General features: G+C 54.0%; 1 protein-coding gene across 1 annotated transcript in view; it reads right to left on the bottom strand.

Annotated features, from left to right (window-relative positions):
- PLXNA2 (plexin A2) overlaps positions 1-16312 on the bottom strand; it is a 221599-nt gene that overhangs the window by 189688 nt on the left and 15599 nt on the right. The window contains 2 exon segments of the mRNA XM_068159599.1: positions 2397-2579; positions 3950-5205. Of these exon segments, the coding sequence (XP_068015700.1) occupies positions 2397-2579; positions 3950-5137 (1371 nt within the window). The 5' untranslated portion in view covers positions 5138-5205.

The raw sequence follows: 16312 nt of genomic DNA, 5'->3' as shown, positions 1-16312 counted from the left end.
ATTCAATCTCCTGATACTAGGGAGAAGAAACCAACCCCCACCTGGCTCCAACCTCCTTCCAGGGAGCTGCAGAGAGCCAGAAGGTCTCCCCTCAGTCTCCTCCAGGCTGAACAACCCCAGTTCCTCCAGCTGCTCCTCACCAGACCTCTTCTTTAGACTCTTCACCAGCTTGGCTGCCCTTTTTTGGGCCAATTCCAGCACCTCAACGTCCTTCTTGGAGTGAGGGACCCAAAACTGAACCCAGGATCTGAGATGCAGCCTCACCAGTGCCCAGTACAGGGGGACAAATCACTGCCCTACTCCGGCTGGTCACACTGTTGATCCAAGCCCAGATGCTGGTGACCTTGGCCACCTGAGCACACTGCTGGCTCATGCCCAGCTGGATGTCCACCAGCACCCCCAGGTCCTTATCTGCCAGGCTATGAGGCACCTCCCTACCCTCTCCTCACATTAGAAACAGGGAGCACCAGGCTGGATGGAGCCTTGCTGCCATCTTCCTGGGCAGTAATGCTGAGGGCACCTCATCCACCCATTTAGCCAGGAACATCCCTGTGCCCCCCTGTGCCATGGGAAGAGGTGGGCAGGGAGCAGAGGGGCTCTGCCTACAAGCCTCCTCTTCCTCATGCTCAATATTGCCCCACTGCCACCCCAGAGGCACCAGGGAGGCATCTAATTTACTGCTGCTCAGCACTTGGTGAAGTGCTGGATGAATATTAATGAGCTGATGTAATTAAAGTGATGCAGACATTCAAGTGTAGTATCTGCCTGTCCTTGTATCTTCCTGCAGAGATGAGGAAGAAATTCCCTGCTGCTTAAGGACACAGGAAAAAAAAATTAACAGCCTGCTGTTGATTACTTTTGTTAACCCTTTCCCTGGCAGGAAGAGGCAGGCTCTGCCTTCCAGGCAGCTGTCACTCACATCCCAGGTTAATGTGCAGCTTCCAGGGCAGCATCTCCAAAGCTGCTTTTGCTGGAGCTGGATCAGACTTCTGCAGCCACTGCTGAGCAGGTTTCCAGTTGCAGCTCCAGCTCCAACAACCAATGAATGGTGCTGTAGGGGGTCCCCTCTGCTTACACAGCCCAAGGCCATCTCCACACTCGTGTTAAAGATGGAGCTCGCTGGAGGAGGACCAGAGAGGACCACACAGATGGTGTGGGTCTGGGCCTGGCCAGTCTTTGCTCCCCATTTATTAAAGAGCAGTTCAGAGAACTGGGGGAGAGGGAGAGAAATCCCAGCTGGACTTCAAAATCCTAAAGCTCACTGGAGCTCCCCCAGCTGCTGCTCTGGAGGAGGGAAGCAGTGGGAGCATCTCTTTGCCCTGGGCAACTTTTTGTGATGCAGAGGGTGAGGAATGCTATCTTCCAGGCCTGATCAATCACCCAACTGTCAGAAGGTAGAGCAGGAGGGAAGAGGCAGAGAGAAGCAGCAGGACTTCGCCCCGAGGCTTGGTTTCCAACAGCAGCAAGTTAACCCTTTCCTATCTCTGCATGACCTTCCACCACTGGCAAATTTGCCATCAGAAGCTTCCTAGCTCAGCCTCCCCCAGACGCTGCAGCAGGATTTCTGGGTAACAACTCAAAACCACTCCAAGATTCCCATCAGTGTGTCAAAAAGGAGGGAAGATCCAAGACCTTGGATACAACTTGCCGTGGGTGGCTCACGCTCAGGAGTTGCAAGGCAGCTCCTCCCTTACAGCAGGTTGGCCTCTAACTGTCCTGAGAGGCACAGAATCAGCAACCTTGGCAAAGCCCTCTGAGATCATCCAGTCCAACCAGCAACCCTACACCGCCATGGCCACTAACCCATGGCCCCAAGAGCTTTTTGAACACCTCCAGGGATGGTGACCTCACCACCTCCTAGGACAGCCTGGTCCAACGCTTCATTTCTGCATCAGCCCCACAGTCACACACACAACCCCAGCTCACTGAATGATGAAATGCACAAACCCCAGACCAAACAGCACACACAGGAGCTGGCACAGTGCTGAGACCTCTATCACCCTGCTGCTGAAGGAACTGGCTGGAAGAACCAGAAGGTGCCCTTAGCCCATGCAAGGGGATGGTCTGGAACACCTCAGCACAGTGGGAACTGTGTGGCCTCTTTTGGTCCCTTTCCCAGGACCACACTGGAGGAGTTTCTGCTGCACCTTGCTGCTGCCAATTCTCCACTTCAACAGAAACTGCAGCAACACCACTCAGTGCTAAGAGTGCAGATGGATAGACTTGGCCTCACCAATGCAAGGCTCTCTATGACCCAGCCCCTGTGGTGGTTTTTTCCCCCCACTCCCTACTGGCTCCCAGTTTCACACTGGGCAAAAATAATCCATAAGGCACAGCAACAGCTCCATGCACCAGAGATGAATCCTGGCTCTGTGAAGCCAGGTAAATCACCTTACCTTCTTCAGCTTGCCAGTCTTTGTCCCCACAAACACCACACTGTAGCCATTGTAGACATAGGAAGCCACAGAAGTCATCCTGTCGCGGCTGGAGGTGAAGAGAGTCACTCCATCCACTGGTGTCGAGCCCCCCAGGGGCTGGTTGATGTCAAGCCCACAGAAATTGTCATCAATGGGGACTGGCTGGAAAGACAAAGGATGGGGCAGCCATGAGTCAAACAAAGCATGAGGCAGCCCTCACATGCTTGGGGTCATGTGAAAGGAGACTTGGTGGTGGTGACAGCTCAGTGGGAGCCACCGAGGTGCTGTGCCCAGCAGCCATGCCAGCTGCGACAATCTTGTTCCCTCCACTGCTTGGGGCCAAGGCAATCTGCAGCTGCTCCTGAGAAGGAGCCTTAGGTCCTTAAGTTTTCCCCATCTGCTAGGTTTCTCATGGGTTTAGCCCAGCTGCATGGCCATGCAGGAACTCTCTGCTCCACTCATTTCAGTTCCTCTCAACCCAACTTCCAGAGGTGCTGGGTAACACAAACAGGAAGGCTCACATCAGCAAAGGCTCCCCTTGAAGGCCATACAAGCCCTGCTGCTGGCAGCACACAGTGGTGCTGGCACAGCCTTGAAGTGTGGGACATGCCCAGGTTAGTCACTAGCCCCAGAACAGCCAGGCAGGGCTGATCCCACCCCTAATCCTAATCTCCAACCTAAACCTCCCTGCCACAATTTCAGGCCATTTCCTCTCATTCTATCACCTGATATTAGAGGGGAGAGACCAACCCCTACCTCACTCCAACCTCCTAAGGTAGGAAACAACAAACACTTCCAGCAGGCTGCAAATCTTCATGTGCTTTAATAGAATAGAATAGAATTAACCAGGTTGGAAAAGACCTTTGAGATCATCGAGTCCAACCTATCACCCAGCACCATCTAATCAACTAAACCATGGCACCAAGCACCCCGTCCAGTCTCTTCCTAAACACCTCCAGGGATGGGGACTCCAACACCTCCCTGGGCAGCACATCCCAATGGCCAATCTCTCTTTCTATGAAGAATTTCTTCCTCACCTCCAGCCCAAACCTCCCCTGGCACAGCTTGAGACTGTGTCCTCTTGTTCTGGTGCTGCTTGCCTGGGAGAAGAGACCAACCCCCACCTGGCTACAACCTCCTTTTCAGGGAGTTGGAGAGAGCAAGAAAGTCTCCCCTGAGCCTCCTCTTCTCCAGGCTAAGCAACCCCAGCTCCCTCAGCCTCTCCTCACAGGGCTGTGCTCCAGACCCCTCCCCAGCTTTGTTGCCCTTCTCTGGACACCTTCCAGCAGCTCAACATCTTTCCTAAACTGAGGGGCCCAGAACTGGACACAGTACCCTAACCCTAACCTTTCCCTTTATTGTCACCACCAAAAGATCATGGATCAAAGGTGAGAAAGAGCTTCTATGGCTGCCCTGCATCCAGGGAAACCGAGGCACGGAAAGACCAACCCTACTCTGCCAGCTGCTGGCGCATAGGGCCAGGCTTTGATACCAGCTCTTGAGGGCTACCGCGGCCAGGAGATTGTCCTCACCGCTTTAGTGCACTGCACATCCTTCCCCAGCAGCCAGTTGAGCTCCAGGTTGCCTTCCCCCTGGTAGCAGGACTGCAGGCGGTCCTTGATCTGAGCGTTGATGGTGCGGATGGGGAAGACGCAGAGCGCGGAGTCGTCGGGGGGCTGGTGGTACTGCTTCTGCCCCTTGGAGAAGATGGCAAAGAGGACATCCTCCTGGGCCGTGATGTTGAGCGACCTGGCCAGCACCTCGCCCGGCTTGGAGAGGTAGGCGGCCTGCAGCAGGCGGTACTCCGTGTCCCCCTTGACGCAGCCAAAGGGCAGAGAGACGTAGGAGTGGAACTTGGGGTCGTCCTTGCAGAGCCTGACGATGCGGGAGGTGTAGAAGAGGTCGCTGGCGGAGTTGATGGAGACACCTTCCGGGGTCTCCGGCTGGACCGTCAGGAAGTAGACAAAGTTGCCGCTGGCAAAGCCATAGATGTAGAAGATGTCGAAGTGGGAAACGAGGGCCAAGGTGTCCGAGGGGATCTTGATGAGGGAGGAGACAAAGTCACTGTGGAGCTCGTAATCCAGCATCGCCGAGGACTCCGGGTCGCGGGGCAGCTTGCGGCTGGAGAGGGTGGGGAAGTAATCCTGCTTGCCGTCCACCGCCGTGCCGATGAAGAGCTTCCCGTCCTCCCCCTCCGAGCGCACGATCACCCCGTACATGGTGCCCGTCTTGTTGACGCTGGACAGGTAGTGCTCCTTCTTGTGGGAGGGCTCCACCAGGATGAAAAGGTCGTCCAGGCGCAGCAGCTTGCAGACCCCCTGGTAGAGGCTGCCGCAAGCCAGCAGCCTGTTCTCGGAGTAGTCAATGATCAGCAGCTTGTTGACGTTGTTGGTGAGGGTGAGGACCTCGCTGCAGGGCTGGACGATGAGGGGTGGGTAGCAGGATTTATTGTCCTCCTCGGGACCCGTCTTGTGAGCCACCAGAATGGTCAGGTTGCCCGACAGCTTGTACACCCTGTTGATCGCTCCCACGTAGACCGCCCCGGTGCCTCGGTGGACAGTCAGGTGGTTGAAGGTCCAGTCCCGGTTCTCCGAGTGGAAAGTGTTGAAGGAGGCATTGCTGGAGACGTTCCGTGAGAGGGACGCCAGGAAGAGGCAGAGCAAAGCCACCGACCAGCCATCGGAGTCTGCTACCCGAGGCCAGGCCTTCCTCTGCTCCATCCTGGGAAAGGCAAACTCTTGTCTCCCCTGAGCGTGTCCTGTGCCCCAGCAACGTCCCTCACATGGTTCTGGGGGAGAGAAAAGCGACACAGAGCGAAGGATTAGATCCTGTGTGCCCTGCAGATAAAATTCAAAGGAGGCTTTCTAATTACAAAGTCCTTGAGATAAAGTGAGGACGGCTGTAAGCCCAACAGGAATTAAGCAGGTCTCCTAACTTATTGGTAAACAGTTCAGGCTCCAGGCTTTGCCACTTGGTTTGACCTCTGCCTGCTAATGCCTTCTGTGCTTGAGCTCTTTCTAACCTACTCTGCTCAGGCATGGGAAGGGAAAAATCAGCTCCAAGCCAAGACAAAGCCTGCTGCTCACAGCCCCAAGCATCAGCCTGCAGTCTTAGCTCAAAGGATGGCTCCTGCAGGGAATGTTGTTGGAAGCAGCAGAGGAAATGAGAGCTGGTTTCCACCTTTAAACCCCTGAAACTTCATCTGGAAACCTGAGGAAGAAGCCTCCTGCAGGCAGGTCCATCGAGCATATAGAGACCAAAGCCACCAGCATCTCCTCTCCACCCTTCCCCAGAGCCTGAAGTGCTTCTGCAGGTGCTTTTCATGCAGCACTTCTTCATAAGGTACTCCACAGCTGGAACAGCAGTTGCCACCAAGCTGAGGACCCCATGGTTAGATCAGCAACCAAACAGCACCAGCAGTACCCCACTCAGGGGAGATGCTGCCGGTCTGGAGTCTGATATTCTACACAAAGGAGTCAGGAGATGATGTTCCACGCATAGCTCTCTGTCAGCCCTGCAGGAGAAGCTCCAGGTCGGTGGGACACAATGTATGGGTGTAAAACATGTGTCACCTGCTGTGGCCAGCAGACAGAGAGGGCTCACCATGATCTCCAGAGGTCCCTTCCAACCCCTAACATTCTATGATCCTCTGCTCTGGTGAGACCTCACCTGGAGCATGCATCCAGCTCTGCAGCCCCCAGCACAAGAAGGACATGGATCTATTGGCACAACTCCAGAGGAGCCCATGAGGATGATCAGAGGGTTGGAGAACCTCCCCTATGGGGGCAGGCTGAGGGAGTTGGGGCTGTTCAGCCTGGAGAAGAGAAGGCTCCAGGGAGACCTCAGAGCAGCCTTCCAGTACCTGAAGTGGGCTACAGAAGAGCTGGGGAGGGACTTTTGACAAGGGCTGGGAGTGACAGGAGGAGGGGGAATGGATTGAAACCGGAGCAGGGTAGACCTAGGCTGGAGATTAGGAAGAAATTCTTTACTACAAGGGTGGTGAGACACCAGAACAGGCTGCCCAGAAGTTGTGGAAACCCCTGGAAACATTTCAGACCAGGCTGGATGAGGCTTTGAACAACCTGGTGAGAAATGTCCATGCCCATGGCAGGGGGTGGGAACTGGATGACCTTTAGGGTCCCTTCCAGCCCAAACCATTCTATCAATCTCTGACCAAGCAACACTCAGTGCCACAGACACCAAACACCACCTGAAACCCTGTGGAGGAGCTTGGAGGGTGGCTGGGTAGAGCTGGAGAGTTAAAACAGCAGGCAAACAGGGAAATGAGGCCATTTTAACTCTGCTCCTTAATATCATTTGACTATTAGGTGTGGTTTCCCCCCCCCCCCCCCCCCCCCCCCTTTTTCATTCCCCCTCCCTGTGGAAGGGAGTTTCAAATGTGGCCTTCAAAGCAATCAGAAGCTATTAGTACCACAAGGTGAAAGAGAGAGTAAATTCAGGGACACAATAAAAACCCAAGCAGCTGAAAGGCCTCAATTAGGCTGAAAGGAGTTATCTGGTATTTAAATAATTATTAGATTGAAGGAATAATCACAGGTCTGAGCTGATTTTTTTCCCCCCACTGTCATCCTAATGGAGGCTATAATATTATTATTCAGATGCCCATGATTCTCATTGGGGGGGGGGGGGGGGGGGGGGGGTAGGGGGAAAGGGCTCATTTTAATCTCCATGTGACAGGGCTTCAGGAGGTCTGATTAGTCATTTCTCTTCCTTCAGCTGTCACTCACTCATGGGCACCATGGTTTGTCATTAGTGGCATTTTATGCACACACAGAGGCAGTAAATAATGAAGAAAAATAAATGGGGGGGGGGAGGGGGAGGGGGAGGGGGAGAGGGGAGGAAGAGAGAGAAAATTAAAGCAAAAGCAAACAGAGGATCTCCTGTGGAAAAATGATGGCTCAGAGGGACAGCTCTGGTGTCAGCAGTGCTGCAGCTGTGTCTGCTTTGGGGTGCAGTGCTTTACAAGGGTTTGTTGGCAATGGTTTGAAACTAGAGCAGAGGATTACATAGAATAAACCAGGTTGGAAGAGACCTTCAAGATCATCATGTCCAACCCATCAACCAATCCAACCCACCTAAACAGCTAACCCATGGCACCAAGCACCCCATCAAGTCTCCTCCTGAGCACCTCCAGTGATGGTGACTCCACCACCTCCCCAGGCAGCCCATTCCAATGGTTAATCTCTCTCTCTGTGGAACTTCTTCCCTTCTTGTTGCACTGATATGAGAGGAGGAGGCAGAATGTGCTGGGCTTTATTACTTCCCTCCTGCAGGAGTGGGTCAGAAGTGCTATGTGCTTCATCCCTTTTGGCAAAGGGATGATCTAGTGTGAGGTATCCTCTCAGTATTCACCAGTACAGCTGTTTGTAAGACAAATAATGAGGACTGGATACAACTGAACTGAGGTGGTGGAACACTGGAACAGGTTGCAGAAAGGTGGTGGAGGCCCCATCCCTGGAGACATTCAAGGTCAGGCTTGATGTGACCCTGAGCAACCTGATCTGGTTAAAGATGTCCACACACCCCCTGCAGTCAGCAGGGACAAGATGACCTTCAAGGGTCCCTTCCAACTGGAATCATTTTATGATTCTAATAGCTGTTCTTTTGGGGTAAGGTTGGTTTCATGAGCAGTGATTTATGCACAGCCTCCCCCTTCACCAGCACTGCTCTGCCTGTCCTAATCCTCTCGGTTCTCTTGGGTCCTGCTCTCTTGGGACACTCCATCCTTCTGGAGGAGACAGCTCCAGCAGCCCTGGCACCTTCAAGACATAACAAATGCATCTGCACCAGCCCCATGACCCCCACCCCCATCAGCCCAGGCCATCCTCACCCCCACCAGCCCCAACCCTGGCTCTCAGCATCCCAGTTCCAGGGCCTTTTCCCAGCTGTCCCCACATCATTCCCAGCTGTCCCTCCCTCATTCCCAGGCTGGGGGCCACCAGGCTGCCCAAGCACCCTGCTAAAGGGGAACAGAGCAGGAGATAAAACCAGCTGTGCTTTTTTTCTCCCCCCCTCCTGAGGCCACATGGGCTTGGGGAAGCTGCTTCCCAGAATGAAGCCTCCTGAGCAACGACTGAGCTGGCAGGGACGTGATTGCTTTCAGAGCTGGAGGTGGATTCTGCCCTTTTTGCTTTTTATAGTCAAATAAGATTCATTGCTGCGGGGCCAGGAGCAGGGAGAGGGGCTGGCTGGCGCTGCTGACCTCCCCTGCAGGTCACCAGGCTGTCAGAAATCCCCCAGCATTATCAAAAGGGTCACCAAAAGGTCAGGCTGCACTCTATAAACTCAAATACGAGAGCAATCCGCTCGGAACAACCTCGCCCTTGCACCAGCCTGACCCTTTCCCTTTGCATTGGCTCCAGATTGCAGCTGCCAACTGGGATGAGGGAAAAGAGCCCAGAGCTGGGCCAGTTTCTTCCTAGTGAGAACAGAGAGGGCTGGGTTTGCATCCCTCCTGGAGCCCACCAGGAATGTTTCTGTGAAACCTTCCCAGCCGTGCAAGCTGCCGCGGTGGTTTACCCTCTTTAAAGAGGTGGTGCTCAGGACACACTGATCAGCCATGGAGGGAGATCTGACAAGTCATCAAGAGGGTTTGGTTTTAATTAGACAAGCCCTGAGCCAAACTGTCTGAGTAAAGCATCTCTGAGCTCCAGGATGCTTCCAGTTCAGAGCACAAGTGTGGGTCTCAGCTCTGCCTCCTCCACCGCAGCACAGCCAGGTGCACCTCCTGCTGCCCAATTTCCCCTTACTCAGCAGAAAAGTTGCACAAGTCCCTTCAGAAGATCAATAAGGGTGGAAAAGACCTCAGAGATCATCAAGTCCAACTTGTCACCCAAGACCTCAGGACTACTAAACCATGGCACCAAGTGCCCTTCATAGAATCAATAAGGCTGGAAAAGACCTCAGAGATCAAGTCCAACCTGTCACCCAACATCTCATGACTACTAAACCATGGCTCCAAGGGCCACATCCAATCCCTTCTTGACTCCACCACCTCCCTGGGCAGCACATTCCAATGGCCAACAACTCTTTCTGTGAAGAAGAGCTGTTCCCTGCTCTCAGCAACTTTACCTCTTTCTCCAACAAGAGAATCCTCAGCACATTGGAGCCCTGAGCAGAGGATTTTCCCAGCCATGCCATCCTAGGGACATACTTTAGCGGCAGTGGTGGTGGGATTGTGAGCTCTAGGACTTGATGATCTCCAACCTCAACAATTCCATGGTTCCATGAATTCCCAGAGCAGGACGCTGGGAGCCTCAGCACCCATCACACACAGAATCACCAAGGTTGGAAGAGACCTCAAAGATCATCAAGTCCAAGCTGTCACCCAATACTTCCTGACTACTAAAGCATGGCACCAAGTGCCACATCAAATCCCCTCTTGAACACCTCCAGGGATGGGGACTCCACCACCTCCCTGGGCAGCACATCCCAATGGCTAACAACTCTCTCTGGGAAGAACTTTCTCCTCACCTCCAGCCTAAACTTCCCCTGGCACAGCTTGAGACTGTGCCCTCTACTGCACCCAAGATGCAGCAGCCTCAGTTTTAAGCCCAGGTTCGGTGCAACAGCCCAAACTCAACCATTTGCTGCAGAGTTTGACACCAGCTGAAGCTATCAGCAGCTTGGTGTGAAGCAATCAGGGCAATAATGCAAAGCAAGGAGGAGGCTCCTAGCACCTTCCCTTTGTTATTGTGGAACACTTCGACTCTAACGACAAATAAAAGCAAACTGTAAATCACCAGAGAGGTGCTTGGCAGCAGCTCTGAGCTCTCTAATGACCAACAAAGCCTTTACAACCTGTGTTAAGACTGAACCCTTTGGATTTCAGGCTGCAAAGCAGTTTTGTGCCCCTCCAGGCTCTGCTGTCCCTTGGCTCTGCCTGTCCCCAGCTCCCTGCTGGCGGCTGCAGGCAGGATCCATGCCAGGAGCTGCGTCCCCAACTTCCCCGGAGCTGCTTATTCACGGGGCTGGTATTTCACAGCTTTCTGAGAAAGAGTTAAGAGGGCAAAATACAGCATTGTGATTATTGCTTCCTCCAGCCCTGGGACAAGGAAGAGGAGGGGAGGAACGAAAGCCAGCCATGAAAAGGCATTTCCCTGATAACAAACACGATTGCATGGATTAGGCACAAAATTTGTTCATATTGTCCAGACTTCAGATGTTGTTTATACAACACATACCGGATAAGCCACCTCTCCACCCCCCCATCTGCCTCTTCAGCTCACACATCCCAACAGGTCTGGGGGAAAGAGGAGCAGAAAACCCCAGGGGTAGGTCTGCAGGAAGCTCCAGCTTTGTGTTTGGGGGAGCTCCCTGCAGCACCCTGACCTGACCCAGCATTACTCTGGGGTCTGTCCCAGGCTTGCTGAATAGAACTTGGTTGTTCCACCTGTGAAATGGGGATAATGCTAGAATAGAACAGAACAGAATAGGACAGAACAGAACAGAACAGAATAGAACAGAACAGGACAGAACAGGACAGAACAGAACAGAATAGAACAGAACAGAACAGAACAGAACAGAACAGAACAGAACAGAACAGAACAGAATAGAACAGAATAGAACAGAATAGACCATACCAGGTTGGAAGAGACCTTTGAGATCATCAAGTCCAACCTATCACCCAGCACCATCTGATCAACTAAACCGTGGCACCAAGCACCCCATCCAGTCTCTTCCTAAGCACCTCCAGGGATGGTGACTCCAACACCTCCCCAGGCAGCACATCCCAATGGCCAATCTCTCTTGCTGGGAAGAACTTCTTCCTAACATCCAGCCTGAACTCCCCTGGCACAGCTTGAGACTGTGCCCTCTTGTTCTGCTGCTGCTTGCCTGGCAGAAGAGACCAACCCCCACCTGGCTACAACCTCCCTTCAAGTAGCTGTAGAGAGCAAGAAGGTCTCCCCTGAGCCTCCTCTTCTCCAGGCTAAGCAACCCCAGCTCCCTCAGCCTCTCCTCCCAGGGCTGTGCTCCAGACCCCTCCCCAGCTTTCTTGCCCTTCTCTGGACACCTTCCAGCAGCTCAACACCTTTCCTAAACTGAGGCACTTGGGTGATGAAGGCTCCCATGGGAAAGACAAGGGGTGATGGACACAAGCTCCTGCTGGGGAGATTCTGACTGGTATCCAGAAGAAAATTTGTCACCATGAGAACAGTCAGAGATTGGAATCAGCTCCCAAGGGCAGCAGTGGGTTGCCCTACACTGGGCAGTTTCCAGCTTGCCAGGCTGCTGGGCCAGCTCAGCTCAACTCCACTGTCTCCTAGAAAGGTTGGACCAGATGATCCTCAGGGTCTCTCCCAACCTGGCTGCCTGTGATTCAGTTGATGGAAAACACAAAAGGGACCTACCAGACATAAAAGGCTGGAGTGAAGTATGTGTGAGGGAGTGGTTTAGAGCTGCTTGCTGTGCCTCTCTTGACGAGCTCTTTGATCAGCCAGGGCAGGGCTACTCTGCCCTGACAGCAGTGACAAGCAAACACAGCCACAGCTCCCTCTGACCATCCCTGGGACACAGCAAGGAGGCTTCCCTTGAGCACAGAGCAAATCGCCCCCACCTCCCAGGGAGCACTCGAAGGCAGGACAACATCTGTGGCTTACACCCAGCTGTGTGCTGCAGCTGGAGACATTTAACCCTAAAAGACATGCAGCAAAATTCATAAGCACCCCAGGACACCTATGGAGCAGGAATTAGACACCTTTTTCTTCTTGCCCTCTGCTGATACCTGACACCTGCTAGCTGAGACACCACAGCTGGCAGCTATTGAGCTTCCAGCTCGCTGCTGGGAAACAGCTTAGAAATTACCTTGCATGGAGAGAGGGGCTGGGAAAAAGAGAAAGAGGACTTCATTCACCAGGTGGTCCCCAAGGACAGACCCCAGGCTGGTGACAACACCGTGCACTGGAGCATGGAGCAGGCCAGACCCTTGTTTTCCCTTGAAGTAGGAGGCCAAGGGAAAATTTAACACTTCTTAAGTTTCAGAGCTGGTTTGTTCAAGTCTTGGGAAGTCTCAGTTTTCATCTGAACCTGTGTAAACAAGTCACTGGCTTTGGATGGCATGAAAGCATCAAAGTCTTTGGCTGGAAGAGTTGTGATTCTCTAAATCCAGTCTCCTCCTGCCAGGACCAGCTACAAGCATTCAGGAGAAGCTTCTCTAGGCTGGTGTTGATCTGCTGGAGGGCAGAGAGGCTCTGCAGAGGGACCTCAACAGGCTGGACAGATGGACAGAGTCCAAGGGCAGGAGATTGAACACATCCAAGTGCCAGGTTCTGCACATTGGCCACAGCAACCCCAGGCAGAGCTACAGGCTGGGGTCAGAGAGGCTGAGAGCAGCCAGGCAGAGAGGGACCTGGGGGTGCTGGTTGATGGTAGGATGAACATGAGCCTGCAGTGTGCCCAGGCAGCCAAGAAGGCCAATGGCATCCTGGCCTGCATCAGGAACAGTGTGGCCAGCAGGAGCAGGGAGGTCATTCTGCCCCTGTACACCTCGAGTCCTGTGTCCAGTTCTGGGCCCCTCAGTTCAGGAAGGAGGTTGACTTGCTGGAAGGTGTCCAGAGAAGAGCAACAAAGTTGGTGAGGGGCTTGGAACACAGCCCTGTGAGGAGAGGCTGAGGGAGCTGGGGTTGCTTAGCCTGCAGAAGAGGAGGCTCAGGGGAGACCTCCTTGCTCTCTACAGCTCCCTGAAGAGAGGTTGTAGCCAGGTGGGGGTTGGTCTCTTCTCCCAGGCAAGCAGCCCCAGAACAAGAGGACACAGTCTCAAGCTGTGCCAGGGGAGGTTTGGGCTGCATGGTAAGAAGAAATTCTACACAGGGAGAGTGATTGCCCATTGGAATGTGCTGCCCAGGGAGGTGGTGGAGTCACCACCACTGGAGGTGTTCAGGAGGAGACTTTACAGGGTGCTTGGTGCCATGGTTTAATTGATCAGGTGGTGTTGGATGATAGGTTGGACTTGATCTTGAAGGTCTCTTCCAACCTGGTTAATTCTATTCCATTCTAGGCTGTCCTTAAGGACTTCCAGGAACAGAGTCCACAACCCCTCCAGGCAATCTGGGTCAGCATGTTCCTCACAAAGTGCTGCTTCTGCTTTCTCCCCCAGCTGCTCTGAGGTTTATCCCCCTCCTCTCCACTGCTGCACTTGAACATCCTCTGATTATTCATGGACTTTACTCCCAACAACCCAGAATTTAATGGGTGGTGACCTTAGGTGCAAGCAGATTAAACGATTAAATGATTTGCCCAAGGCTAGTCAAAAGGTCCCAGTGGCCAAGGCAGGAGTTTTATCTCCCCAGCTTCAGCCCAGCTCTCTCCCCCAGGTGACATCCAGCTGCAGTTTATTACAGGAGAATATTACAGAGCAGCACCAGGGAAGATCAGAGAGCGGCCACCGAGCTGGAGGAGAGAAAGCAGCAGCAGCTTCTCCTGGCCTCACTCCAAGTGCACCACAGGCAAGTGAAGAACCCCAGCTTCAAATTAAATGGGTCCCCAGCCACTCCATTAAACAGCAATCCTGCAACAGAAACCCTCAGGCTGTGCCAGGTCTGCTCAGTGAGGGGGGGGTTGGTTATCCCCAGCCCTCCCCAAGGCAGGCAGAGGAATTTACACAGCGGCCACCACGCTGTTACCTAAACAAACCTGGAAATGGGGCTTGGTTAAAGCAGCTCCTGGGCTGCTGAATCCCCAGCTGTGCAGCCACAGAGCACACTCAGCCAGCAGAGCTGGAACTTAAGCTCTGTGCACAGCCAGGCACGCTTCCCCAGGCAGAGAATTGCAGAGTCACAGCGTGGTGAGGGTTGGAAGGGACCTCTGGAGATCATCCAGTCCAGCCCCTGCTAAAGCAGAGGCTCCCACAGCAGCTTGCCCAGGAGCACAGTGGCCAGGGGGGGTTGGAATCTTTGCAGACAAGGAGTCTCCACAGCCTCTCAGGGCAGCCTGCTCCAGCACCCTCACAACAAAGAATTTTCTCCTTAAGTTCAAGTGAGACCTCCTGGGTTGCAGTTTGTGCCCACTGCCCCTTGCCCTGTCCCTGGGCACCACTGAAAAGAGCTCAGCCCCATCCTTATGGCTTCCACCCTTCAGATGCTCATATGCATTTGAGAGGTGTTTACTGGTGGTGCTGCTCCACACCACTACAGACCAGACTTATGTGCTCAGATGATCAGCAATAACCACCCAGCCAAGCCTACAGCTCCACAGGCCATCCTGGTGTCCATCACTGTGCTCCAAGCTGAGCCTACACCACCACAGGCCATCCTGGTGTCCATCACTGTGCTCCCAGCCAAGCCTACACCTCCACAGGCCATCCTGGTGTCCATCACTGTGCTCCCAGCCAAGCCTACACCTCCACAGGCCATCCTGGTGTCCATCACTGTGCTCCCAGCCAAGCCTACACCTCCACAGGCCATCCTGGTGTCCATCACTGTGCTCCCAGCCAAGCCTACACCACCACAGGCCATCCTGGTGTCCATCACTGTGCTCCAAGCTGAGCCTGCACCTCCACAGGCCATCCTGGTGTCCATCACTGCGCTCCAAGCTGAGCCTGCACCTCCACAGGCCATCCTGGTGTCCATCACTGTGCTCCAAGCTGAGCCTACACCACCACAGGCCATCCTGGTGTCCATCACTGCGCTCCAAGCTGAGCCTGCACCTCCACAGGCCATCCTGGTGTCCATCACTGTGCTCCAAGCTGAGCCTACACCTCCACAGGCCATCCTGGTGTCCATCACTGCGCTCCAAGCTGAGCCTGCACCTCCACAGGCCATCCTGGTGTCCATCACTGTGCTCCAAGCTGAGCCTACACCTCCACAGGCCATCCTGGTGTCCATCACTGTGCTCCAAGCTGAGCCTACACCTCCACAGGCCATCCTGGTGTCCACCACTGTGCTCCAAGCTGAGCCTACACCACCACAGGCCATCCTGGTGTCCACCACTGTGCTCCAAGCTGAGCCTACACCTCCACAGGCCACCCTGTTGTCCACCACTGTACTTTCCCTGGGAGAGCAGGGGTGATACAGCACCAAACTGAGGCAGGAGCACACAGTGAGAAGCAGAGGAACACACAAATGGTGAAATTCCTCCCTGGTACCTGACCACCACTGGCTTCCTGCTTCCCTCCAGATTTCAGCTGCTGGTCCCAACAGTGGCATCTCCACTGCAGAAGTGGCAGAAATCATCAGCCAGGCACTGCCATGGGACCACAAGGGATTTGGAAAGGCAGGAAGCCAACTGCAAAAGCCCTTCAATTACCATCAGGACTGAAGCAGGCAGGCTGATGCAGGAGAGAGCCACACAGCACTGAAGGACCCTTTGGGAACCACTAACCAGCCCTCCCCACACCTGCCCTGGTGGAAGTGTGTGCTAGGGACTGCACCAACACAAGCTTGAACAGCAACACTAAGGAAGCTCCTGTCCCCTTCAAAGCCTCTTCCCCCAGGATTGTCTGCCCTTTGAAGTGCATCACTGGGGTCCTTGATGCAGCTTTTGAGTGTTTTGAGGTGCCTGGACCCTGGGAAAAGCAAAGCATCTCCATTGCCCCCTCAGGTGGCTCAGTTGGTAGCGCTTCAGACCCTTAATGGGAAGGTCGTGAGTTCAAGCCTGCAGTGGGCAGTAGTGTCCTCTCTACTCTAGTCATGAGGTCGTTGGTGACAGGTTGGACTCGATGATCTTTGAGGCCTCTTCCAACCTTAGGAATACTGAATACTTCCCTACCCAGGCTGCTTCAGCAGGCACAGCAAGCAACCACCACCCCTGGCAGCTGCCTGGACAGCAGTTGGGTGCTGGCAGGATCCCAGCAGGTCTTGGGCATCAGTGCCCCCAGACTTGTGCTCTGAGCTCCAGCCAAGAACTTTGAAGCTTGGAGCCATCTCACCTCAATCTGG

Source organism: Melanerpes formicivorus, unplaced genomic scaffold, assembly GCF_026170545.1.
Source record: "Melanerpes formicivorus ecotype bairdi unplaced genomic scaffold, bMelFor1.0.p_v2 SCAF_46, whole genome shotgun sequence".
In the NCBI taxonomy this organism is placed as follows: domain Eukaryota; kingdom Metazoa; phylum Chordata; class Aves; order Piciformes; family Picidae; genus Melanerpes; species Melanerpes formicivorus.
This window is presented reverse-complemented; position numbering and strand designations above follow the sequence as displayed.